This window comes from Gadus macrocephalus, chromosome 12 (genome assembly GCF_031168955.1).
Source record: "Gadus macrocephalus chromosome 12, ASM3116895v1".
Taxonomy (NCBI): domain Eukaryota; kingdom Metazoa; phylum Chordata; class Actinopteri; order Gadiformes; family Gadidae; genus Gadus; species Gadus macrocephalus.
The window spans coordinates 4,589-31,518 of NC_082393.1; the positions used below are offsets into that span (position 1 = coordinate 4,589).

At 46.1% G+C, this 26,930-nt stretch overlaps 1 protein-coding gene across 3 annotated transcripts; it reads right to left on the minus strand.

The window, feature by feature from the left end:
* Positions 1-19,188: 19,188 nt before the first annotated feature.
* On the minus strand, positions 19,189-26,595 carry cdadc1 (cytidine and dCMP deaminase domain containing 1). 3 transcript variants are annotated; one of them, XM_060068080.1, is made up of 11 exons: positions 26,362-26,593; positions 23,937-24,034; positions 23,471-23,651; positions 22,541-22,838; positions 22,164-22,394; positions 21,653-21,786; positions 21,365-21,414; positions 20,814-20,983; positions 20,324-20,513; positions 19,966-20,002; positions 19,189-19,741 (listed from the first exon to the last, which is right to left on the minus strand). In XM_060068080.1, the coding sequence occupies exons 1-11, from the start codon at positions 26,432-26,434 to the stop codon at positions 19,623-19,625; spliced, it is 1,581 nt and encodes a 526-aa protein (XP_059924063.1). In that variant the 5' UTR covers positions 26,435-26,593; the 3' UTR covers positions 19,189-19,622. The 3 variants fall into 3 exon arrangements, with proteins under 3 accessions (XP_059924063.1, XP_059924064.1, XP_059924065.1); XM_060068081.1 differs by having other exon boundaries at positions 23,937-24,029; positions 26,362-26,579; XM_060068082.1 differs by lacking the exons at positions 19,189-19,741; positions 19,966-20,002; positions 20,324-20,513 and adding an exon at positions 20,567-20,749 and having other exon boundaries at positions 26,362-26,595.
* Positions 26,596-26,930: the final 335 nt, after the last annotated feature.

Below are 26,930 nucleotides of genomic sequence, written 5' to 3' on the forward strand. Positions count from 1 at the left end.
ACCCTAACCCTAACCCTAACCCTAACCCTAACCCTAACCCTAACCCTAACCCTAACCCTAACCCTAACCCTAACCCTAACCCTAACCCTAACCCTAACCCTAACCCTAACCCTAACCCTAACCCTAACCCTAACCCTAACCCTAACCCTAACCCTAACCCTAACCCTAACCCTAACCCTAACCCTAACCCTAACCCTAACCCTAACCCTAACCCTAACCCTAACCCTAACCCTAACCCTAACCCTAACCCTAACCCTAACCCTAACCCTAACCCTAACCCTAACCCTAACCCTAACCCTAACCCTAACCCTAACCCTAACCCTAACCCTAACCCTAACCCTAACCCTAACCCTAACCCTAACCCTAACCCTAACCCTAACCCTAACCCTAACCCTAACCCTAACCCTAACCCTAACCCTAACCCTAACCCTAACCCTAACCCTAACCCTAACCCTAACCCTAACCCTAACCCTAACCCTAACCCTAACCCTAACCCTAACCCTAACCCTAACCCTAACCCTAACCCTAACCCTAACCCTAACCCTAACCCTAACCCTAACCCTAACCCTAACCCTAACCCTAACCCTAACCCTAACCCTAACCCTAACCCTAACCCTAACCCTAACCCTAACCCTAACCCTAACCCTAACCCTAACCCTAACCCTAACCCTAACCCTAACCCTAACCCTAACCCTAACCCTAACCCTAACCCTAACCCTAACCCTAACCCTAACCCTAACCCTAACCCTAACCCTAACCCTAACCCTAACCCTAACCCTAACCCTAACCCTAACCCTAACCCTAACCCTAACCCTAACCCTAACCCTAACCCTAACCCTAACCCTAACCCTAACCCTAACCCTAACCCTAACCCTAACCCTAACCCTAACCCTAACCCTAACCCTAACCCTAACCCTAACCCTAACCCTAACCCTAACCCTAACCCTAACCCTAACCCTAACCCTAACCCTAACCCTAACCCTAACCCTAACCCTAACCCTAACCCTAACCCTAACCCTAACCCTAACCCTAACCCTAACCCTAACCCTAACCCTAACCCTAACCCTAACCCTAACCCTAACCCTAACCCTAACCCTAACCCTAACCCTAACCCTAACCCTAACCCTAACCCTAACCCTAACCCTAACCCTAACCCTAACCCTAACCCTAACCCTAACCCTAACCCTAACCCTAACCCTAACCCTAACCCTAACCCTAACCCTAACCCTAACCCTAACCCTAACCCTAACCCTAACCCTAACCCTAACCCTAACCCTAACCCTAACCCTAACCCTAACCCTAACCCTAACCCTAACCCTAACCCTAACCCTAACCCTAACCCTAACCCTAACCCTAACCCTAACCCTAACCCTAACCCTAACCCTAACCCTAACCCTAACCCTAACCCTAACCCTAACCCTAACCCTAACCCTAACCCTAACCCTAACCCTAACCCTAACCCTAACCCTAACCCTAACCCTAACCCTAACCCTAACCCTAACCCTAACCCTAACCCTAACCCTAACCCTAACCCTAACCCTAACCCTAACCCTAACCCTAACCCTAACCCTAACCCTAACCCTAACCCTAACCCTAACCCTAACCCTAACCCTAACCCTAACCCTAACCCTAACCCTAACCCTAACCCTAACCCTAACCCTAACCCTAACCCTAACCCTAACCCTAACCCTAACCCTAACCCTAACCCTAACCCTAACCCTAACCCTAACCCTAACCCTAACCCTAACCCTAACCCTAACCCTAACCCTAACCCTAACCCTAACCCTAACCCTAACCCTAACCCTAACCCTAACCCTAACCCTAACCCTAACCCTAACCCTAACCCTAACCCTAACCCTAACCCTAACCCTAACCCTAACCCTAACCCTAACCCTAACCCTAACCCTAACCCTAACCCTAACCCTAACCCTAACCCTAACCCTAACCCTAACCCTAACCCTAACCCTAACCCTAACCCTAACCCTAACCCTAACCCTAACCCTAACCCTAACCCTAACCCTAACCCTAACCCTAACCCTAACCCTAACCCTAACCCTAACCCTAACCCTAACCCTAACCCTAACCCTAACCCTAACCCTAACCCTAACCCTAACCCTAACCCTAACCCTAACCCTAACCCTAACCCTAACCCTAACCCTAACCCTAACCCTAACCCTAACCCTAACCCTAACCCTAACCCTAACCCTAACCCTAACCCTAACCCTAACCCTAACCCTAACCCTAACCCTAACCCTAACCCTAACCCTAACCCTAACCCTAACCCTAACCCTAACCCTAACCCTAACCCTAACCCTAACCCTAACCCTAACCCTAACCCTAACCCTAACCCTAACCCTAACCCTAACCCTAACCCTAACCCTAACCCTAACCCTAACCCTAACCCTAACCCTAACCCTAACCCTAACCCTAACCCTAACCCTAACCCTAACCCTAACCCTAACCCTAACCCTAACCCTAACCCTAACCCTAACCCTAACCCTAACCCTAACCCTAACCCTAACCCTAACCCTAACCCTAACCCTAACCCTAACCCTAACCCTAACCCTAACCCTAACCCTAACCCTAACCCTAACCCTAACCCTAACCCTAACCCTAACCCTAACCCTAACCCTAACCCTAACCCTAACCCTAACCCTAACCCTAACCCTAACCCTAACCCTAACCCTAACCCTAACCCTAACCCTAACCCTAACCCTAACCCTAACCCTAACCCTAACCCTAACCCTAACCCTAACCCTAACCCTAACCCTAACCCTAACCCTAACCCTAACCCTAACCCTAACCCTAACCCTAACCCTAACCCTAACCCTAACCCTAACCCTAACCCTAACCCTAACCCTAACCCTAACCCTAACCCTAACCCTAACCCTAACCCTAACCCTAACCCTAACCCTAACCCTAACCCTAACCCTAACCCTAACCCTAACCCTAACCCTAACCCTAACCCTAACCCTAACCCTAACCCTAACCCTAACCCTAACCCTAACCCTAACCCTAACCCTAACCCTAACCCTAACCCTAACCCTAACCCTAACCCTAACCCTAACCCTAACCCTAACCCTAACCCTAACCCTAACCCTAACCCTAACCCTAACCCTAACCCTAACCCTAACCCTAACCCTAACCCTAACCCTAACCCTAACCCTAACCCTAACCCTAACCCTAACCCTAACCCTAACCCTAACCCTAACCCTAACCCTAACCCTAACCCTAACCCTAACCCTAACCCTAACCCTAACCCTAACCCTAACCCTAACCCTAACCCTAACCCTAACCCTAACCCTAACCCTAACCCTAACCCTAACCCTAACCCTAACCCTAACCCTAACCCTAACCCTAACCCTAACCCTAACCCTAACCCTAACCCTAACCCTAACCCTAACCCTAACCCTAACCCTAACCCTAACCCTAACCCTAACCCTAACCCTAACCCTAACCCTAACCCTAACCCTAACCCTAACCCTAACCCTAACCCTAACCCTAACCCTAACCCTAACCCTAACCCTAACCCTAACCCTAACCCTAACCCTAACCCTAACCCTAACCCTAACCCTAACCCTAACCCTAACCCTAACCCTAACCCTAACCCTAACCCTAACCCTAACCCTAACCCTAACCCTAACCCTAACCCAAAAAAAACGCCAGGGGCGCCACATTTTTTCAGCAAGTCCGCTGGGCCTAGACCTATCCATGGGTGGTCGCCGAATTCCCATGCACCGCTGCGTTCTCGAACTAGCTCAAAAAAGCCGTTTTTCAAAAGTGGTAGATGGCTCTTAACCTAACCCTAACCCTAACCCTAACCCTAACCCTAACCCTAACCCTAACCCTAACCCTAACCCTAACCCTAACCCTAACCCTAACCCTAACCCTAACCCTAACCCTAACCCTAACCCTAACCCTTAATCTTAATCTTAATCTTAATCTTAATCTTAATCCTAACCTTAACCATTAGCCTTATTCCCTAACCCTAACCCAAAAAAAAAAGAAAAAAAAAAAAAGAAATTGGTTTTAAGTTATTTTCTCGGCCTAGGAAGGGGCTAGAAACATAATTCCTGCAGATTCAGGATCGGACCCAGCCCAGCAAATAAAAAAGTAAAAAAAAAAAAAAAAAAAAGATTAACTCTCTCGGCACTCTCCCATGTGCCGCTGCGCGGCACATGTTTGAGTGCCTTCTACTCAACCTAACCCAAAAAAAAAAAAAAATTGGTTTTAAGTTATTTTCTCGGCCTAGGAAGGGGCTAGAAACATAATTCCTGCAGATTCAGGATCGGACCGAGCCCAGCTAAAAAAAGGTAAGAAAAAAAAAAAAAAAAAAAAAAAAAAAACCCTAACCCAAACTATTTGACCCAGTGAATGGGTCATGACATGACTTGAGCCAACACAGACTACCCGATCGACTACCAGACAACTTCACCAAACCAAGTAAGTGCAATAACAACTTCACCAAACCAAGTAAGTGCAATAACCGCCTCTCCATGCATCCCGCCATCTTAAAAAAGAAAAAAAAAGAAAAAAACTCTAAAAAAAAAAAAAAAAAAAAAAAAAATTCAAATTTATTAAAAAAAAAAAAAAAAAAAAAAAAAAAAAAAAGAAATTTCAAATTTATTAAAAAAAAAAAAAAAAAAAAAAAAAAAAAAAAAAAAATGAAATTTCAAATTTATTAAAAAAAAAAAAAAAAAAAAAAAAAAATTAAAAAAAAAAAAAATCTAATTAAAAAAAATATAATACAAAATTTCAATGTCCCCCACCACCACCAAACGACTCAAAATGGCCTAAAACGTGCTCCAATACACTTTCTATGGGGACTCCACACTTTTAACCAATTTTCACAAAATTTGCTGAAATTTTTCTAAGTATTTTTACATTGGAGTCAACGGTAGCTATGTGAAGGAAGTGAGCTACAACTCCAAAACTTCGCACACATGTAGATGGAGCCCAGAAAACCTTCCACACCAAAAAAAAAAAAAAGAAAAAAAAGGGAACACCCCTTTTTCCCGCGTTTAGTGAAAAACTTCAAATGCGATTTTCTATACCAAAACAAGCCACCAGGTGCCCAAAATTTGGCACAAAGGTCCGCCTCATTAATACCTACCAACCATAGGAACCTTGTTCCCATGATCCAACCTCAGCTCCCGTGAGGTCGATTATAGCTGTTTTCCCATGTTAAAAAAAGTTGCCACTAGGGGCGCCAAATTTCGAGGGGATGAAGAGGGGCCCAAGGGCTACCACTGGCACTATCCCAAATTCCCATGCACCGCTCAAAAAAAAAAACGCTTCACTTTGAACTTTTAAAATAGAAATTGCAGTACCCAAAAAAAACGCCAGGGGCGCCACATTTTTTCAGCAAGTCCGCTGGGCCTAGACCTATCCATGGGTGGTCGCCGAATTCCCATGCACCGCTGCGTTCTCGAACTAGCTCAAAAAAGCCGTTTTTCAAAAGTGGTAGATGGCTCTTAACCTAACCCTAACCCTAACCCTAACCCTAACCCTAACCCTAACCCTAACCCTAACCCTAACCCTAACCCTAACCCTAACCCTAACCCTAACCCTAACCCTAACCCTAACCCTAACCCTAACCCTAACCCTAACCCTAACCCTAACCCTAACCCTAACCCTAACCCTAACCCTAACCCTAACCCTAACCCTAACCCTAACCCTAACCCTAACCCTAACCCTAACCCTAACCCTAACCCTAACCCTAACCCTAACCCTAACCCTAACCCTAACCCTAACCCTAACCCTAACCCTAACCCTAACCCTAACCCTAACCCTAACCCTAACCCTAACCCTAACCCTAACCCTAACCCTAACCCTAACCCTAACCCTAACCCTAACCCTAACCCTAACCCTAACCCTAACCCTAACCCTAACCCTAACCCTAACCCTAACCCTAACCCTAACCCTAACCCTAACCCTAACCCTAACCCTAACCCTAACCCTAACCCTAACCCTAACCCTAACCCTAACCCTAACCCTAACCCTAACCCTAACCCTAACCCTAACCCTAACCCTAACCCTAACCCTAACCCTAACCCTAACCCTAACCCTAACCCTAACCCTAACCCTAACCCTAACCCTAACCCTAACCCTAACCCTAACCCTAACCCTAACCCTAACCCTAACCCTAACCCTAACCCTAACCCTAACCCTAACCCTAACCCTAACCCTAACCCTAACCCTAACCCTAACCCTAACCCTAACCCTAACCCTAACCCTAACCCTAACCCTAACCCTAACCCTAACCCTAACCCTAACCCTAACCCTAACCCTAACCCTAACCCTAACCCTAACCCTAACCCTAACCCAAAAAAAACGCCAGGGGCGCCACATTTTTTCAGCAAGTCCGCTGGGCCTAGACCTATCCATGGGTGGTCGCCGAATTCCCATGCACCGCTGCGTTCTCGAACTAGCTCAAAAATTTTCAAAAGTGGTAGATGGCTCTTAACCTAACCCTAACCCTAACCCTAACCCTAACCCTAACCCTAACCCTAACCCTAACCCTAACCCTAACCCTAACCCTAACCCTAACCCTAACCCTAACCCTAACCCTAACCCTTAATCTTAATCTTAATCTTAATCTTAATCTTAATCCTAACCTTAACCATTAGCCTTATTCCCTAACCCTAACCCAAAAAAAAAAGAAAAAAAAAAAAAGAAATTGGTTTTAAGTTATTTTCTCGGCCTAGGAAGGGGCTAGAAACATAATTCCTGCAGATTCAGGATCGGACCCAGCCCAGCAAATAAAAAAGTAAAAAAAAAAAAAAAAAAAAGATTAACTCTCTCGGCACTCTCCCATGTGCCGCTGCGCGGCACATGTTTGAGTGCCTTCTACTCAACCTAACCCAAAAAAAAAAAAAAATTGGTTTTAAGTTATTTTCTCGGCCTAGGAAGGGGCTAGAAACATAATTCCTGCAGATTCAGGATCGGACCGAGCCCAGCTAAAAAAAGGTAAGAAAAAAAAAAAAAAAAAAAAAAAAAAAACCCTAACCCAAACTATTTGACCCAGTGAATGGGTCATGACATGACTTGAGCCAACACAGACTACCCGATCGACTACCAGACAACTTCACCAAACCAAGTAAGTGCAATAACAACTTCACCAAACCAAGTAAGTGCAATAACCGCCTCTCCATGCATCCCGCCATCTTAAAAAAGAAAAAAAAAGAAAAAAACTCTAAAAAAAAAAAAAAAAAAAAAAAAAATTCAAATTTATTAAAAAAAAAAAAAAAAAAAAAAAAAAAAAAAAGAAATTTCAAATTTATTAAAAAAAAAAAAAAAAAAAAAAAAAAAAAAAAAAAAATGAAATTTCAAATTTATTAAAAAAAAAAAAAAAAAAAAAAAAAAATTAAAAAAAAAAAAAATCTAATTAAAAAAAATATAATACAAAATTTCAATGTCCCCCACCACCACCAAACGACTCAAAATGGCCTAAAACGTGCTCCAATACACTTTCTATGGGGACTCCACACTTTTAACCAATTTTCACAAAATTTGCTGAAATTTTTCTAAGTATTTTTACATTGGAGTCAACGGTAGCTATGTGAAGGAAGTGAGCTACAACTCCAAAACTTCGCACACATGTAGATGGAGCCCAGAAAACCTTCCACACCAAAAAAAAAAAAAAGAAAAAAAAGGGAACACCCCTTTTTCCCGCGTTTAGTGAAAAACTTCAAATGCGATTTTCTATACCAAAACAAGCCACCAGGTGCCCAAAATTTGGCACAAAGGTCCGCCTCATTAATACCTACCAACCATAGGAACCTTGTTCCCATGATCCAACCTCAGCTCCCGTGAGGTCGATTATAGCTGTTTTCCCATGTTAAAAAAAGTTGCCACTAGGGGCGCCAAATTTCGAGGGGATGAAGAGGGGCCCAAGGGCTACCACTGGCACTATCCCAAATTCCCATGCACCGCTCAAAAAAAAAAACGCTTCACTTTGAACTTTTAAAATAGAAATTGCAGTACCCAAAAAAAACGCCAGGGGCGCCACATTTTTTCAGCAAGTCCGCTGGGCCTAGACCTATCCATGGGTGGTCGCCGAATTCCCATGCACCGCTGCGTTCTCGAACTAGCTCAAAAAAGCCGTTTTTCAAAAGTGGTAGATGGCTCTTAACCTAACCCTAACCCTAACCCTAACCCTAACCCTAACCCTAACCCTAACCCTAACCCTAACCCTAACCCTAACCCTAACCCTAACCCTAACCCTAACCCTAACCCTAACCCTAACCCTAACCCTAACCCTAACCCTAACCCTAACCCTAACCCAAAAAAAACGCCAGGGGCGCCACATTTTTTCAGCAAGTCCGCTGGGCCTAGACCTATCCATGGGTGGTCGCCGAATTCCCATGCACCGCTGCGTTCTCGAACTAGCTCAAAAAAGCCGTTTTTCAAAAGTGGTAGATGGCTCTGGCTCTTAACCTAACCCTAACCCTAACCCTAACCCTAACCCTAACCCTAACCCTAACCCTAACCCTAACCCTAACCCTAACCCTAACCCTAACCCTAACCCTAACCCTAACCCTTAATCTTAATCTTAATCTTAATCTTAATCTTAATCCTAACCTTAACCATTAGCCTTATTCCCTAACCCTAACCCAAAAAAAAAAGAAAAAAAAAAAAAGAAATTGGTTTTAAGTTATTTTCTCGGCCTAGGAAGGGGCTAGAAACATAATTCCTGCAGATTCAGGATCGGACCCAGCCCAGCAAATAAAAAAGTAAAAAAAAAAAAAAAAAAAAGATTAACTCTCTCGGCACTCTCCCATGTGCCGCTGCGCGGCACATGTTTGAGTGCCTTCTACTCAACCTAACCCAAAAAAAAAAAAAAATTGGTTTTAAGTTATTTTCTCGGCCTAGGAAGGGGCTAGAAACATAATTCCTGCAGATTCAGGATCGGACCGAGCCCAGCTAAAAAAAGGTAAGAAAAAAAAAAAAAAAAAAAAAAAAAAAACCCTAACCCAAACTATTTGACCCAGTGAATGGGTCATGACATGACTTGAGCCAACACAGACTACCCGATCGACTACCAGACAACTTCACCAAACCAAGTAAGTGCAATAACAACTTCACCAAACCAAGTAAGTGCAATAACCGCCTCTCCATGCATCCCGCCATCTTAAAAAAGAAAAAAAAAGAAAAAAACTCTAAAAAAAAAAAAAAAAAAAAAAAAAATTCAAATTTATTAAAAAAAAAAAAAAAAAAAAAAAAAAAAAAAAGAAATTTCAAATTTATTAAAAAAAAAAAAAAAAAAAAAAAAAAAAAAAAAAAAATGAAATTTCAAATTTATTAAAAAAAAAAAAAAAAAAAAAAAAAAATTAAAAAAAAAAAAAATCTAATTAAAAAAAATATAATACAAAATTTCAATGTCCCCCACCACCACCAAACGACTCAAAATGGCCTAAAACGTGCTCCAATACACTTTCTATGGGGACTCCACACTTTTAACCAATTTTCACAAAATTTGCTGAAATTTTTCTAAGTATTTTTACATTGGAGTCAACGGTAGCTATGTGAAGGAAGTGAGCTACAACTCCAAAACTTCGCACACATGTAGATGGAGCCCAGAAAACCTTCCACACCAAAAAAAAAAAAAAGAAAAAAAAGGGAACACCCCTTTTTCCCGCGTTTAGTGAAAAACTTCAAATGCGATTTTCTATACCAAAACAAGCCACCAGGTGCCCAAAATTTGGCACAAAGGTCCGCCTCATTAATACCTACCAACCATAGGAACCTTGTTCCCATGATCCAACCTCAGCTCCCGTGAGGTCGATTATAGCTGTTTTCCCATGTTAAAAAAAGTTGCCACTAGGGGCGCCAAATTTCGAGGGGATGAAGAGGGGCCCAAGGGCTACCACTGGCACTATCCCAAATTCCCATGCACCGCTCAAAAAAAAAAACGCTTCACTTTGAACTTTTAAAATAGAAATTGCAGTACCCAAAAAAAACGCCAGGGGCGCCACATTTTTTCAGCAAGTCCGCTGGGCCTAGACCTATCCATGGGTGGTCGCCGAATTCCCATGCACCGCTGCGTTCTCGAACTAGCTCAAAAAAGCCGTTTTTCAAAAGTGGTAGATGGCTCTTAACCTAACCCTAACCCTAACCCTAACCCTAACCCTAACCCTAACCCTAACCCTAACCCTAACCCTAACCCTAACCCTAACCCTAACCCTAACCCTAACCCTAACCCTAACCCTAACCCTAACCCTAACCCTAACCCAAAAAAAACGCCAGGGGCGCCACATTTTTTCAGCAAGTCCGCTGGGCCTAGACCTATCCATGGGTGGTCGCCGAATTCCCATGCACCGCTGCGTTCTCGAACTAGCTCAAAAAAGCCGTTTTTCAAAAGTGGTAGATGGCTCTTAACCTAACCCTAACCCTAACCCTAACCCTAACCCTAACCCTAACCCTAACCCTAACCCTAACCCTAACCCTAACCCTAACCCTAACCCTAACCCTAACCCTAACCCTAACCCTTAATCTTAATCTTAATCTTAATCTTAATCTTAATCCTAACCTTAACCATTAGCCTTATTCCCTAACCCTAACCCAAAAAAAAAAGAAAAAAAAAAAAAGAAATTGGTTTTAAGTTATTTTCTCGGCCTAGGAAGGGGCTAGAAACATAATTCCTGCAGATTCAGGATCGGACCCAGCCCAGCAAATAAAAAAGTAAAAAAAAAAAAAAAAAAAAGATTAACTCTCTCGGCACTCTCCCATGTGCCGCTGCGCGGCACATGTTTGAGTGCCTTCTACTCAACCTAACCCAAAAAAAAAAAAAAATTGGTTTTAAGTTATTTTCTCGGCCTAGGAAGGGGCTAGAAACATAATTCCTGCAGATTCAGGATCGGACCGAGCCCAGCTAAAAAAAGGTAAGAAAAAAAAAAAAAAAAAAAAAAAAAAAACCCTAACCCAAACTATTTGACCCAGTGAATGGGTCATGACATGACTTGAGCCAACACAGACTACCCGATCGACTACCAGACAACTTCACCAAACCAAGTAAGTGCAATAACAACTTCACCAAACCAAGTAAGTGCAATAACCGCCTCTCCATGCATCCCGCCATCTTAAAAAAGAAAAAAAAAGAAAAAAACTCTAAAAAAAAAAAAAAAAAAAAAAAAAATTCAAATTTATTAAAAAAAAAAAAAAAAAAAAAAAAAAAAAAAAGAAATTTCAAATTTATTAAAAAAAAAAAAAAAAAAAAAAAAAAAAAAAAAAAAATGAAATTTCAAATTTATTAAAAAAAAAAAAAAAAAAAAAAAAAAATTAAAAAAAAAAAAAATCTAATTAAAAAAAATATAATACAAAATTTCAATGTCCCCCACCACCACCAAACGACTCAAAATGGCCTAAAACGTGCTCCAATACACTTTCTATGGGGACTCCACACTTTTAACCAATTTTCACAAAATTTGCTGAAATTTTTCTAAGTATTTTTACATTGGAGTCAACGGTAGCTATGTGAAGGAAGTGAGCTACAACTCCAAAACTTCGCACACATGTAGATGGAGCCCAGAAAACCTTCCACACCAAAAAAAAAAAAAAGAAAAAAAAGGGAACACCCCTTTTTCCCGCGTTTAGTGAAAAACTTCAAATGCGATTTTCTATACCAAAACAAGCCACCAGGTGCCCAAAATTTGGCACAAAGGTCCGCCTCATTAATACCTACCAACCATAGGAACCTTGTTCCCATGATCCAACCTCAGCTCCCGTGAGGTCGATTATAGCTGTTTTCCCATGTTAAAAAAAGTTGCCACTAGGGGCGCCAAATTTCGAGGGGATGAAGAGGGGCCCAAGGGCTACCACTGGCACTATCCCAAATTCCCATGCACCGCTCAAAAAAAAAAACGCTTCACTTTGAACTTTTAAAATAGAAATTGCAGTACCCAAAAAAAACGCCAGGGGCGCCACATTTTTTCAGCAAGTCCGCTGGGCCTAGACCTATCCATGGGTGGTCGCCGAATTCCCATGCACCGCTGCGTTCTCGAACTAGCTCAAAAAAGCCGTTTTTCAAAAGTGGTAGATGGCTCTTAACCTAACCCTAACCCTAACCCTAACCCTAACCCTAACCCTAACCCTAACCCTAACCCTAACCCTAACCCTAACCCTAACCCTAACCCTAACCCTAACCCTAACCCTAACCCTAACCCTAACCCTAACCCTAACCCTAACCCTAACCCTAACCCTAACCCTAACCCTAACCCTAACCCTAACCCTAACCCTAACCCTAACCCTAACCCTAACCCTAACCCTAACCCTAACCCTAACCCTAACCTTTAGCCTCATTCCCTAACCTTAACCCGAGTGGCTATTCCATCTTAACACCAACCGAACAAAGGAAAAATCTATCCTCTCCTAAAGACCAACCAAGTAACACTAAAAGGAAAAATCTTCCCTATTTTAACACCAACCAAACAAACCTTATAAAAAGGAAGAAGTTCTTGAAGAGTTGTAGGACATTCCCGGGAGTTGATCGACCTCGGGAGGGCCTCCCTCGGGTGAGAGTGTCTTGTGATAACGGCCGAAACACTCGATGATCCTGAGGACCACAACTGATGACATGTCCTGCAGTTCTTGAAGAGATTTTTCAAAATAATATAAACCAAAGCTTTAAAAACAAAAAGTATAAAATCTATCCTTTGTTAAAAACCAACCAAATAACACTAAAAAAGAAAAACCTTTCCGGTTCTAACACCAACCTTACAAACAAAAGGAAAAATCTATCCTACCTCCAAACCAACCGAGTAACACTAACGAAAAATCTATCCCATCTTAACACCAACCGAACAAACAAAAAGGAAAAATCTATCCTCTCTCAAAAACCAAAACAAACAACGCATCGACCTGAAAAAAGTCCAAAACCGGAAAAACGAAAACTCATTCGAATTAAAGGGTCAAAGCATATGAGGACATTAAGGCCATGAATAACAAGCGCCGGCCAGTGCCTTGCCTTGGATCTCTATCCTAACTGCGAAGTCGTCGGACGACGTGGGGAGATTCATGAGTTGTTTCAATTTACCTAACCCTAACCCAGAGTCAACAGACTCTCTTATTTTTATAACTTCATCCCGTGGGCCCGAAACCGGAACAATGGGAACGTTTTCCCCACTGATCTTAATCTTAACACGAGAAATTGTGTGTACCTTATCCGCTGCCTTACCTGTGATCTCCAATACGTGGGAATACAGTTCGTGTCCGCTTCTACCAGCACAGATACAACATCACACACAAAAGAGACGCTCACCTACCTGTGGTTGCGCATTTTGTTGAACACGGATGGCAGGCCCTTTCCGCGTCTGTGCTCGAAGCAAACCCTTTTTGGTCCACCGCCCAACGGCGCAGGGCTGAAAGGATATGGATTGTCAGGCTGGGGATGGCAACCCCTTGGCTTGAACGTTGGGTCGGGGACCCCCGAGGTTTCGCCTGATGATGGCCCGTGCCAGCGACGCCACCGCCTTCGGCGGTGTCGTCGTTAATTGTTGATTGTCCTAACCCTACGTCTCAGGCGACAAGGGGGAAACTTTTTCTAGCGATAAAGTTAGGCCTACTGTAAAGGAAAGCTATTGTCTCACCAGGCTATCATCAAAATAATATTTATTTGGCACTGTATTGCAGAAAAGGAAAAATGAAGCTGCCATTTCACTAAAAAAAAACACAGACACCCGCTACCGCTCGCTCTCCTCGCTCGTCCACTCACTCGCTGACGTCAATCACACACACTGCCATTCTCGCGCACACACATACGCTACTCGTAACACTATGCCTCGTTATGAAGGTCGGAATGAAGCGGCCACCGATTATTGACAGGATGGGTACTTCATTCTACCGGAATCGTTCGCTTCTAGTGTCTAGTGAAGAAGCGGCAACTGCCGGTCAAATCACACAAAACAATAGAGACAGGGATCACACAGGATGTGGAGAAATGAAATCCTCCGTATCCACGGAGAGCTGTCATCAATAAAAGGGGGCGGTGTCAGCAGACTATTATTTAGACAAATTAGCAAATTTCAATCTGACAATTTTACCAGAGAGTTAGAAAGGGCGTATCGTGCTTCTGCCTTCTCACACCGCGAGACAGGTTCGTGGCTTTGAGTGTCGTGATTTCGATACGCGTTACAGCTAGCCTGGTTCTACCCTCACATTTGTACAGAGAGTACTGAAGGGAAATTCAAATTGAGCGGAAGTACTTAGGCGGGCGGAGCCAGGCTACGTTACAACCCTATTACGTCAGTCCGGTTCACAATAAAAAATATTCAGTGAAAATTACTTCATCTTATATTGCAACTAGAATAAACTTGACAAAAACTAAATACCTTAACTTCAAAGTGTTATTCGGCTACCCGATGATGCGCTTCCAGAGACGCTAATGAGATGGGCGGGAGATACGCGGCGGGATTGACAGCTTTAATCGGCAAAAATGGACATACGCGGTTTTCATCGGACAGCGACATATAAAATAGAAATTACAGAATGTCAATGTCTCTCAAATAATCAAATGTCATTTAAATCCCAAGTGTTGAAAATACTTCTCACAATCGTCTTGATGCTTCTTGTTTTAAGAATTAGACATTTATACAAAAAGAATACCAATTCTAGCATTATTTTATTACAGATTTCATATCTAAACTCTTTGAAACTCATTTGGCATTTTTCAACATTCGTTGAAAAATCATTATAATAATCTTGCCAACGGCGGTGCCGGCCAAGAAGGGCCGACAACGGCGTTGGGAGCGCTCGGGGGTTCGGTGTCTTGCTCAAGGACCCTCGACAATCGGCTAGGTTCTGAGCGGGGATCGAACTGGTCACCTTGCGATTACCAGTCGACCGCGCTACCACCTGAGCTAATTGCCGCCCCAAGAAATAACCCAAAATTTGGTTAGTTTATCATCGTGGTTAGGAATGTAACGAAACATTGTGTTGGTGATTCATGTACTTTTTAAACAACCATAACTTGCTCAACTTTCAAGCTATTTTCAAACGGTTTGGTTTGTTATAAACGTCGGAGATGTAGGTACATACTTATGAATAATTGTTAGGTTCGAAGAAAAATAGAATAATGTTCTAAAATAGGTACAAGATTTCAATATACAAGGCTGCATGTTGAAAAACCCACCCTGTACAGAGATGTATTTATGTAATTATAACCATCTGTTTTCATATGAACATAGGTGCAATAAATACACACATGCACAAGGTATTCATGTTAAATCAACATATGGAATACTAAAACTCAGCAATCTATTGTGTTGGTAACTTCACTCAAATCTACAGTCAAGTATGCATTTAGACGAATATAATGTGTGCAACCTTTGTGGCTGAAGGCATGATGCCACCATAGGTTTGCAGAGAACTATATACAATGTGCACACTGAAGGCCGCTGAAACCCCGGAAGGGGGGGGGGGGGGGGGGGGGGGGGGGGGGGGGGGGGATGGAGAGAGGCAAAAATATACAGAGAGCCACCAGGGTCGTAACATGGGGCTAATACCCTTTGAAAAGGACTGTTTTGTTGAGCTTCTGTCGCATGTTGTTGCTCTGTAAGCTTAGTGTAGTCATTTTAGCGATGTGGTGTAGCCTTAGCTTAAAAAACAAGGACACAACTAGTGTTAGCAGCGCTGTCTATGCCATACTGCGTGTCGCCGATGTGCTCCCTGAGCACAAACACATCCTCTGACCCGATCCTCTTCCGTACAATGTACAAGACCTCTAGCAGTTTGATGGGCTGTGATGGTCTGAAACTAGCTGCTGCCTGGCGAATGGCCCACTCTGCTGCCCTGACAACCCTCACTGTGCCCTCTGATGGAATCACCTGGCCTCCATTGTTTCTTAGACACAACAGGTGGTAGCTCTGGTTCTTGATGGCAGATGAGGACATATCTCCAGCTTGTAGAGGTGTCGATGACTGCTGATAGGGACTCTGTCTCATCCTGTGCCGTCACATTGCCGGGTTAGGGAAATTCCATTTGTGATGGTGACGGATCACAAGCCACTCGAAACCATCTACTCGCCAAAGTCCAAACCGCCAGCGAGAACTGAAAGGTGAGCTCTGTGGCTGCAACCCTATCGTTTCAAATGGTGTATAAGCCAGGCCATGCAGCTGATTTGCTGTCACGCCTCACAGTCAACCCGCCCGTACAGATTGGCACCATGGAGGAGCATGTCTACTACGTGGCTCAACATGCAGTGCCCCCGTTTGTCGCCCCCACGACAAACGGAGAACTTGTCGGCAGAGGAGCACACTCTTGCTACTGTACGGAGCAGTATCGAGACAGGTGACTGGAGTAAATGCGATGCGGCTTACAAAACTGTCAAGACTGAGCTCTCCACTGTTGGGAAAATAGTGCTGAGAGGTACCCGGATTGTCGCTCCTCAGGCAGCACGACAACAGACGCTGATGTAAGCGCATGAAGGACATCAAGGAATAGTCAAAACAAAGACTGAGAACAAAAGTGTGGCGGCCCGGAATTGATCGTGAAGCAGAGGAGTTAGTGAGGTCATGTCACGCTTGTCAACTCAATAGCTTCACTTCACAGGATGTTCCTACAACAAGGTCCGAGCTCCCTGGTAAACCAAGGCAGACGCTCGCAATGGGCATGTGTGGACCATTCGCATCAGGAGACCATCTACTGGTGGTGACTGATTACTACTCTAGATGGGTGAATGTCGATATCCTCACAAGTCCCACATCAGTTAACATAATAAAATGTCTGAAACACCTATTTGCGACTCATGTAATCCCAGAATCTGTAGTGACTGACAACGGCACGCCGTTCGTGTAAAAATAATTCAATACATATCTACTGGAGAGTGGAATTGAACATCGCCGTGTCACGCCATATTGGCCTCAGGCGAATGGGGAAGCTGAGAGACAGAACAGGACACTATGTAAAGCCATACGTGCAGCTCACGCTGAAGGCAAGGACTGGCGCAGTGAGCTTGACGTTTTTCTTATGGCTTACCGCAGCACTCCACACTGTGTCACCGGCCGCAGTCCGGCCCAGCTACTTTTCAACCGGCGAACAACCAGTTCAACCAGCTGCTGTTCGCAGGACTGATGCTGTGAGGAAGGAGAAGGGACGTGTGGATGCAGACAGAATCAGAAGAGCGAAGGACAGCACTGCTCTGTCAGCAGAAACAAAACAAACTGTCTACACCGTTCGAACAAGACCCCTACACTGTGGTGGACCGAAAAGGATGTTCAGTCATTCTTGAAAAGGACGGCAAGCAGATAACGTGTCATTTGTGAAGCGGTGGGTTCAGCCTGAACCAGACATGGTCGTGCCAATCGGTGTGGCTGGAGAGAGGGATAGTGTTAGAAAGAGCTTATGGTTAGGGATAGTGTTAGAAAGAGCTTAAGGTTAGGGATAGTGTTAGAAAGAGCTTAAGGTTAGGGTTAGGAAGAGGTTAGGGTTAGGGAGAGGGAGAGGGTTAGGGAGAGGTTTAGGGCTAGGGTTAGGGAGAGGTTTAGGGCTAGGGTTAGGGAGAGATTAAGGTTAGGGTTAGGGAGAGGGTAAGGGAGAGGGTTAGGGAGAGGGTCAGGGAGAGGGTTAGGGAGAGGTTAAGGTTAGGGCTAGGGTTAGGGAGAGGTTAGGGTTATGGTTATGGTTAGGGAGAGATTAAGGTTAGGGCTAGGGTTAGGGAGAGATTAAGGTTAGGGAGAGGGTTAGGGAGAGATTAAGGTTAGGGCTAGGGTTAGGGAGAGATTAAGGTTAGGGCTAGGGTTAGGGAGAGGTTAGGGTTATGGTTAGGGAGAGATTAAGGTTAGGGCTAGGGTTAGGGAGAGATTAAGGTTAGGGAGAGGGTTAGGGAGAGATTAAGGTTAGGGCTAGGGTTAGGGAGAGATTAAGGTTAGGGTGAGGGTTAGGGCTAGGGTTAGGGAGAGATTAAGGTTAGGGTTAGGGAGAGGGCTAGGGGAAGGTAGAGGTAAGGGTTAGGGTTAGTTAATATTAGCCTTGATTCAGTGTGTGCGTGTGTGTGTGGGGGGGGTTAGGGTTATGGGTGGGTGTGGGTTTGGAAATGTGTTTATTAATATGCATCTTAGTAAGTGTGTCCCACAGACACATTCTGGCAAAGAGAAAGTTAGGGTTATTGGGGACAAATGGGAGGGAAGGGAGAGAGGGGAGAGTCCAGCTTCCTGACAGCCTGGTGAAGTAATCTGTTTCCCAGTCAGGCGGAGTCGGCCCAGAGGCTGCTAACCGTCTCCCAGACGGCAGGAGGCTGGAGGGGTGGAGGGGCTGGAGGGGTGGAGGGCTGGAGGGGCTGGAGGGGCTGGAGGGGTGGAGGGCTGGAGGGGTGGAGGGGCTGGAGGGGTGGAGGGGCTGGAGGGGCTGGAGGGGTGGAGGGGTGGAGGGGCTGGAGGGGTGGAGGGGCTGGAGGGGCTGGAGGGGGGTGGAGGGGTGGCTGGGGTCACGCACAAGGCTGGTTGCTTTGTGGGTGAGGCAGGTTCCGTAGATGTAAGGCTTCTGTTGTCAGTGTAATAGACCCCCCAAAGATTCACTAAAGTTAATGGATCTCTGTGTGTGTGTGTGTGTGTGTGTGTGTGTGTGTGTGTGTGTGTGTGTGTGTGTGTGTGTGTGTGTGTGTGTGTGTGTGATATAGCCACAGCTTCCTGCATTAATTTGTCCCCAAGTGGCTCATCCTGGACTCCTGACACACAGAGCAAGTTAAGCCATGCTGGGGCTGATGGCTAAGAGCCTGCTGCCTGTCTTTATTTTTTTATGGTGCAATAAAGTAATTGTACATTTTGAAAAAGCGTTTCCATACTATAACTTTTTTTTCATAAATCAGCTTTTACACTAAGTAAACAAAGACTGACATTTTTTTAATTAGGGTAACGCCCCGTGCCCACTACCTCCGTCAGTTGACCGTTGCCCATTGACTTTGAAGTTGAAAAATGTTCAACTTTTTCGGCAGCGACGGTTCCGTCATCCAATCAGATCGCGTATGCAAATTTAAGCACTGTGACGCAACTCGGGCTCTGACGATACTGGAAAGCGGGAAAGCGGGTCATCTTGCCTCGCAACAAGCAGGAAGAAGCGGGAAAAACCCGGCGAAGCGATTTGATTGGCTGACGGATGCCTCTGCAAAGACTACTCCCCCATCCGTCAGCCACGCCTTCCCACGTCCGTTGACTGACGGTGCAGTGGGCACGAGGCGTTAGGGCGCGCGCCTGAGTCTTACTCCAGCCAAAGTCTCAAAGTTGGCCACCCTGGTTTCACTTCTCTGCAGCAGCACTCCACCACAAAAATAGTTGACACTTAAAATGTTAAACAATCTAACGTATTCTAAAAACCTTCTTGTGATACGGTGAATAAGTGAATAAGTATTACAGCTCTAGTGATTATAGTTCTTATTCTTATTCTTCTCAATGTTTTGATCCACACTCAACGGGAAGAGATGCCTTCAAGTAAAGTGGGCAAGATCAGTTACAGAAGGTCCAGCTATCCACTTCAGTTAGGAGACGGAGGAGAGGTGGAGGGGGAGCTCCACCTTCATAAGGTCCTCCAAGGGGAAGAGAGGTGGAGGTCCTGATGGAGGAGAGGTGGGGGTCCTGATGGAGAGGTGGGGGTCCTGATGGAGGAGAGGTGGAGAGAGATTGAGCTCCACCTTCCTAAGGTGGGGGGGGGAGGGGGGAGGAGAGGTCAGGGGTCATGTCTGGGATACAGAGTCTCTTGTCGTCGTGGTGATCCTGGTTGCTGGGGGATCTGCGGCGCTTTCCAACACAACCATCTGGGGTGGGAAAGGGAAACCTGTCGGTTACCACGGTGATGAGGAAATTAGGTCAAAGGTCACCATGGAAACAATATAAAGATGGAATGGATTCTTTCAGGACAAAGGTCAGAATGGTCCAACCAGACAGAAACCAGTGAGACCAGAAAGAAACCAGTGACACCAGACAGAAACCAGTGAGACCAGACAGACAGAAACCAGTGAGACCAGAAAGAAGCACTCACTGGTTAGGCTGGGGGACAGCAGGGGGCGTTTCTGCCACTGTGGAGACAGAGGTCAGAGGTCAGACTCTATGAGAACATTGAACCAATCATAACAGTAATGATGTTATTATCACCACAGCTAGTATGAGAACCATTCATAACAGTAATGATGTTATTATCACCACAGCTAGTATGAGAACCATTCATAACAGTAATGATGTCATTATCACCACGGCTCGAGGGGGGATGGGAGGAGTTAAGGTTAGGGTTAGGGTTAGGGCTAGGGGAAGGGACTCCATCATTTATCTATTCAGTCTTCATCCATCATCATTCATCATCCCACTATCACTCCCCCTCCCCCCTCCTCCCTGTGACTCACCGTCAGCCTGGAGGGCCCGATGGGGCCCCTGAAGAGGAGGTAGGAGATGTCCCCCTTGTCCTTGCCGGCGTCCTGGTCCGAGGTGAAGACGTGAGTCACGCCCGCCGCCCGGATCAGAGGAACACACTCGTCACACGGGCACTTGGTGACGAAGAGCAGGAGCCGCTGTCTGGGGCACACCTCCCGGCTCCTGGGGGCCCCACACACATGAATGAATACACACTGGAGCAGCGTTCTGCTCAGTGGAGGAGGTCTAAACGTTGTTCTGACCTGAAGGTTAGGGCGTTCTGCTCAGTGGAGGAGGTCTAAACGTTGTTCTGACCTGAAGGTTAGGGCGTTCTGCTCAGTGGAGGAGGTCTAAACGTTGTTCTGACCTGAAGGTTAGGGCGTTCTGCTCAGTGGAGGAGGTCTAAACGTTGTTCTGACCTGAAGGTTAGGGCGTTCTGCTCAGTGGAGGAGGTCTAAACGTTGTTCTGAAAGTGGTTCTGACCTGAAGGTTAAGGCGTTCTGCTCAGCGTGGATGATGTATCGATACTTGGTCCTCCCACGGTCCGGATGTTTGGTGTCCAGTTGTGGGTACTGGGCGTACTGGGAGCCCACTGGGTAGGCGTTGTAGCCACAGCCCACCAGGTAGAGTCGGCCAGTCCCGTCCCCACCGTCCTGGGGGGGGAGCAGGACGATTAGAACCAAGACATCTTTAAAAAGGACTTAAGGCATCAGGACTTAACCCAAGACATCTTTAAAAGGACTTAAGGCATCAGGACTTAAACCAAGACATCTTTAAAAAGTACTTCATTCATCAGGACTTAAACCAAGACTTCTTTAAAAGGACTTCATTCACCAGCAATTAAACCAAGACATCTTTAATAGGACTTCAGTTACCAGGACTTTAACCAACACATCTTTAAAAAGGACTTATCAGGACTAAAGTGCCCTGATGGATGATCACCTCCAGAACCGCCTATGTCTATCTGACATCAGGAAAGACCATCTGGATCTCATACACGGTGAGGTTTAATAACTTGGGGATTCTATACTTACCAACTCCGCCTGGGCCCAGATCACGGCACCGACGCCCACCTTGGGGTCCTCTGAAACAGAAACAGAGCCTCTGTTAGGAGCCAGCGAGGGGTCACACCTCCTAGTTAGGAATAGATGAGTGGTTCCAACTGCTTCAATAGAACCACAGACTCATTAGAAACAATCGAAGCGGATGCAGATGACAGCTTGAACACAATTTGTTTAAGTGAAGCCATGACCTCTGACCTCCTACCACTTGTGAAGGGTTCAGCCCCATGACCTCTGACCTTTGTAAATCAGAAGGCTCACCTGTCCTGAAGGCCAGCAGCGTGGCCTGGATGATGCAGTGGCGAGCCACAGCCTGGGAGACGGGCGGGGGGACCGGGCCCCTGGGGGCCACGTCTGGACTCTCCTTAGAGAGCCATGCTGGGGGCGCCGGGGCCCTTAACAAAGCGAGGAGCAGAGGAACGTTACCAGGAGGGACCGGGGCTAGATCAGTGGTCCAGGGGGAGTCATGGTCCACCTGGTCCAGAAGGTACTGTGACAAAGATATCTCTATATGATCGATACATCTATTTATCTATCTATCTCTATATGATCTATACATATATCTTCTGATAAATACTGCAAGTATAGTTTGTAAACTACAGGGTTTCTGATAGACACTGTTAGTACAGTTTGTAAACTACAGGGTTTCTGATAGACACTGTTAGTACAGTTTGTAAACTACAGGGTTTCTGATAGACACTGTTAGTACAGTTTGTAAACTACAGGGTTTCTGATAGACACTGTTAGTACAGTTTGTAAAGGATTACCTCACCTGGGTGAAGCGTCTTCCCCGGCGCAGTAGAAGCCGTGGTGGAGCAGGGGCAGCCCTGCGCTGACGGAGGCCAGCAGCTCCACCAGCTGCAGCATGCTGCTCCTCAGGGTAGAGAGGTCTGGGTCCTGGCAGAAGGCCTCCAGACCCAGCAGCTCCAGGACCGCCCGGTGCTCCCGCTCACACGGGACCAGGAACGCCCGGGACAGCTCCTGGAGGTGACTCCTCCGCTGCCTGGGGAGAAGGAGGAGGAGGAGGTGGAGGTGGAGGAGGAGGAGGAGGAGGAGGAGGAGGGGGAGGAAGAAGAAGCAGAGAAAGAATAAGAAGAAGAAGACATTTAGTTTCAGACAGACAGACAGACAGACAGACAGACCCCCTACCTCCTGAACAGCTCGTCTCCGTCCTGCTCCGGCTGGTCTTCCTGGACCCGCTCCATGAAGTCGGAGGTCCTGGCCTTCAGATCCACGTACTGGGGCAGACCGGGGGCCAGGGGCCGCAGGGCCACGACCACCGGGGGCCCGCCTCCCGCCCGCAGCCTCTCCACCGCCCCCAGGTCCAGCAGGGCCTCCGGGCTGGGCCCCACACCCGGACCTGGGGCGGGGGACCGGTCCACACCGCGACCCGAGAGCACGCTGACCTCCGGGTCCCCCGGCCAGAAGAAGACCTGAATCACCCCCGCTGGAACCAGGAGGGGGAGCATCAGACCAGGAACACTGAGGACCAGGACTACTGAGGACCGCCAGGACCAGGACCACTGAGGACCAGGACCAGGACTACTGAGGACCAGGACTACTGAGGACCACCAGGAACAGGACCACTGAGGACCAGGACTACTGAGGACCACCAGGACCAGGACCACTGAGGACCAGGACTACTGAGGACCAGGACTACTGAGGACCACCAGGAACAGGACCACTGAGGACCAGGACTACTGAGGACCACCAGGACCACTGAGGACCAGGACTACTGAGGACCACCAGGACCACTGAGGACCAGGACCACTGAGGACCAGGACCAGGACCACTGAGGACCAGGACCAGGAATACTGACTATAGTTCTAGTTTCTCTCACCTCACTGGAGAAATAGAAGTATCCTCTACTCTAGTTATACGCTAGTTTTAGTAATACTCTAGTTATAGTCATAGTTATATTCCAGTTATAGTTATAGCTATAGATATACTCTAGTTTTAGTCAGTTATCATAGTTCTAGTTGAACTCCAGTTCTAGTTGAACTCTAGTTCTACTTGAACTCTAGTTCTAGTTAAACTCTAGTTGAACTCTAGTTCAAGTTGAACTCTAGTTCTAGTTACCGTTGACCACCATCTTGAGGCAGGCAGAGCACGGCCGTCTGGAGAAGTAGAGCTGGCTGCCCTCTAGCCCCGCCCCCCCATGGCGGAGCACCGCCTCCTGGCCCGCATGGAGGAGGGGCCCCGAGACGTGGAGGCCCCTGACCCGGCCCCCACGGACCACAACCAGACCACAGGGCCGAACCTAGAGAGGGGGGGGGGGGGGAAGAGAGAGAGAGAAAGAGAGAGAGAGAGAGAGAGAGAGAGAGAGAGAGAGAGAGAGAGAGAGAGAGAGAGAGAGAGAGAGAGAGAGAGAGAGAGAGAGAGAGAGAGAGAGAGAGAGAGAGAGAGAGAGAGAGAGAGAGAGAGAGAGAGAGAGAGAGAGAGAGAGAGAGACTGTATCAGTCTCTATCATTGTTTCCTGTGACGGCTATATACATGAACGTGAGTGAGTGAGTGAGTGAGTGAGTGAGTGGTCCGGTCTACGTACCTCCGGGTCGTGGTCTTCAGAAGTCTCTCTGGGGAACCTTTCCATCCACAGGCTGAGGAGGGTGAACAGGTTGGCCTGACACAACCGGGGGACCTGACCTAGAGAGGTTAGTTATAGTTAGTTAGTTAGTTATAGTTATATACACAGGACAGAGATGGAACCTGACCTATAGAATGGGTATAGTTATATAGTGATATACTAACACTACCAGAATACACTAACACTACCAGTACTACCAGCAGTGGCGCAAAAAGTGGGTACTATGCACTATATGCATAGGGGCGCCGCACCAGAGGGGGCACCAAAGCCATGGAAGTAAATAATTTTGAGTCGGCATTAGCTGTTTTTAACAGCGTTTGTGTACATGATATGACGATCAATAACAGAGGGACGTCACTGATAAGGCGCCCCCCCGCTCCTTCGCCTCCCCCCCCTCCTCCCCACACGGCGCTCCAGTGGGCGCCCCCTCAACCACGCCCTGGAGGCGATTTGAACCGTATTGTCATCTGATGACACGTACCTCAATATGGAGAGGCAGAGAAGAAAGCCCTCAGGGTCACAACAAAGAAAAAGAAAGATTGGGAAGGAGAAAGGGTGCGCAGGGATGAAAGAAAGCTTTTCAGAGTGGTTGAAAGACAGTCGTTTTTATGTCAGTGTATCAAGAGGAGGCTTGTAAATATTCAGGTTAGCTAAATCTACTACTAGTAAAACAACAGGTTACTGTTGTCTTGCAACTGTGTACTGATCAGAATGGAGCCTACAATATAACGGATCATAACAAGAAAAATAAAGGAACTTGTTTGTGGTTATTTTGTTTTACTTCAATCTCTATGCAAGTCTTTGTTTTATGTCAATATACCCAGTAAAAACTGAGTTATAAAGTTGATACTTTATAACTCTGTTAATAATCCAAAAGTAAATAAATTAATAATCCAAAAAAGAAGGATTATTATCGCATTTGAATCGAGACTGAATTGTTCTACACAGTGTTGCGATGCATCGAAGAATCGATCATTTTTCCCACCCCTATTGGTTACTGTACTCCAACAGTTCTAACAGAGTCTATTGTTTTGCATGTAAGCTTTTTGGTGAAGGTAGAGTTGCTGACACGCGCCACACTAACAAGTGGTTACCACATAAATGCTTATCTGATGTGGAAAGAATTGGCATCCCGCTTATGCCTAGGTAAAACTATTGATAGCGAATTGCAGAGAGCCTGTTGACTCCAGTGATCGACTGCATACTCTTCCTTGCAGAAAGAAACCTGCCACTGAGGGGGACAAAATGCACGGTTAGGAAATCCTAGAAATTGACATTTTCTGGGTATCCTTGATCTCATAGCACGGTATGATGTTACACTGGCAGAGCATCTTAGAAAGGCTGCCTCTAAAAAAAATCTGTCCTGGTGCACTCAAAATGAATTTTTTGATTAAATATCAGAGTGTGTTTTAGGTCAAATTTGTGCCCAGATCAAAGAGGGGGGGGGCGCGCCTGCTATGTGTCTGCATACCCCCCAGAAAGAAGGCAGTTGCGCCCCTGACTACCAGTACACACTAACACTACCAGTATAGTTAGTCTGTACCAGAGATGGGACAAAGTCACTGTTTGGCTTCAATGGGACCAACTCAAAACGCAGTCAATATGAAACTGAAACTGTTATTCTGAAGAAAGCAGTCGGCAGAGTCCAATGCCGCTTTTCCACTGCATGGTACCAGCTCGACACGACTCGACTCAGCTCGCATTTTTTGCGTTTCCACCGCGGTACCATGGTATCTGGTACCTGAAGTGGCTGCTTTTTCTAGTACCTACTCGCTCTAGGTTCCAAGCGAGCTGAGCCGATGCTAAAAGGTGACGTCGGCAGACGGCCGGCGACTGATTGGCCAGAGAGTGTGACGAAGTCACGAGAGCGACATGGCAACCATGCTGGTAACATCCATAGCAGCGCCGCAGCCAACATGTTCCACTTCTCCAACTTCTTCAACATGCCAGCTAATAATAGTAATGCGATCGATGTCCTCCATTGTTGTTATGTGGGTTCTGTCCATGTGTGGGTTGCGTATGTGTTGTTTGCGTCGCGTACACAAATACGTCACGGCCCTTTCGCGCAGCCGACCCCGCCCACGTCCAGGAGGTACTATTTGCGGTGGAAAAGCACCCGTGCTGCTACCGTGTCGTGTCGTGTCGAGTCGTGTCGAGTCGAGCTACATGTGCGGTGGAAAAGCGGCACAAGTCATGTGACTCGAGTCCACATCTCTGGTCTGTACACTACCACTACCACTACTAACGCTAGCAGTACATACCAGTACTCCCAGTTCAGTCACCAGCACTCCCAGTCCAGTCACCAGTACTCCCAGTACTCCAAGTCACCAGTACTAACTCCCAGTCCAGTCACCATTACTCCCAGTCCAGTCACCAGTACGCTCACCTTGTGGTATGTAGTCGGTCTGCGTCTCGCGGCTCTGTGCCCGCCGCGCCTCGCTGAGGTTCTCTGTCTCCATCCTTCCTCAGGCTGTGATACTACATAATATATATGATATTATATATAACATAATATATTCAATATATAGAGCAGTCTGTGAGGGATTACGGTGACCCACTTTAATCTCTCCTTCCGACAACACGCCCACTTCCGAGTATGATGCGCACTGGTGATGCCATGATATGGGCAGGACCGACCTGTCACTGTGATGACAACGCCCCCTTTCTGAACGTCTCGGGTTATGGAAGTTTCGCCCCTTTGGAGTCAATTTCCCATTCATTTTTTATGCAAGTTTTATATATATATATATATATATAATGAGAGAGAGAGAGAGAGAGAGAGAGAGAGAGAGAGAGAGAGAGAGAGAGAGAGAGAGAGAGAGAGAGAGAGAGAGAGAGAGAGAGAGAGAGAGATCAATATATTCCCAACCTATCATTAGATATAGGCAAGGCAACTTTTTTGATATCGCACTTTTCATTCCCGAGACAGACTCAATGAATGTAGATAGGATGCTG

Excerpts from the sequence above, each read along its gene's own strand:
- cdadc1 (XM_060068080.1), bottom strand. The coding sequence starts at position 26,434 with ATGGAGACAGAGAACCTCAGCGAGGCGCGGCGGGCACAGAGCCGCGAG. Across the intron at positions 21,415-21,652 it reads GCTGCTGGCCTTCAGGACAG|AGGACCCCAAGGTGGGCGTC; the intron begins GTGAGCCTTCTG and ends TTTCTGTTTCAG. Across the intron at positions 20,514-20,813 it reads CAGAACGCCTTAACCTTCAG|GAGCCGGGAGGTGTGCCCCA; the intron begins GTCAGAACCACT and ends TGGGGCCCCCAG.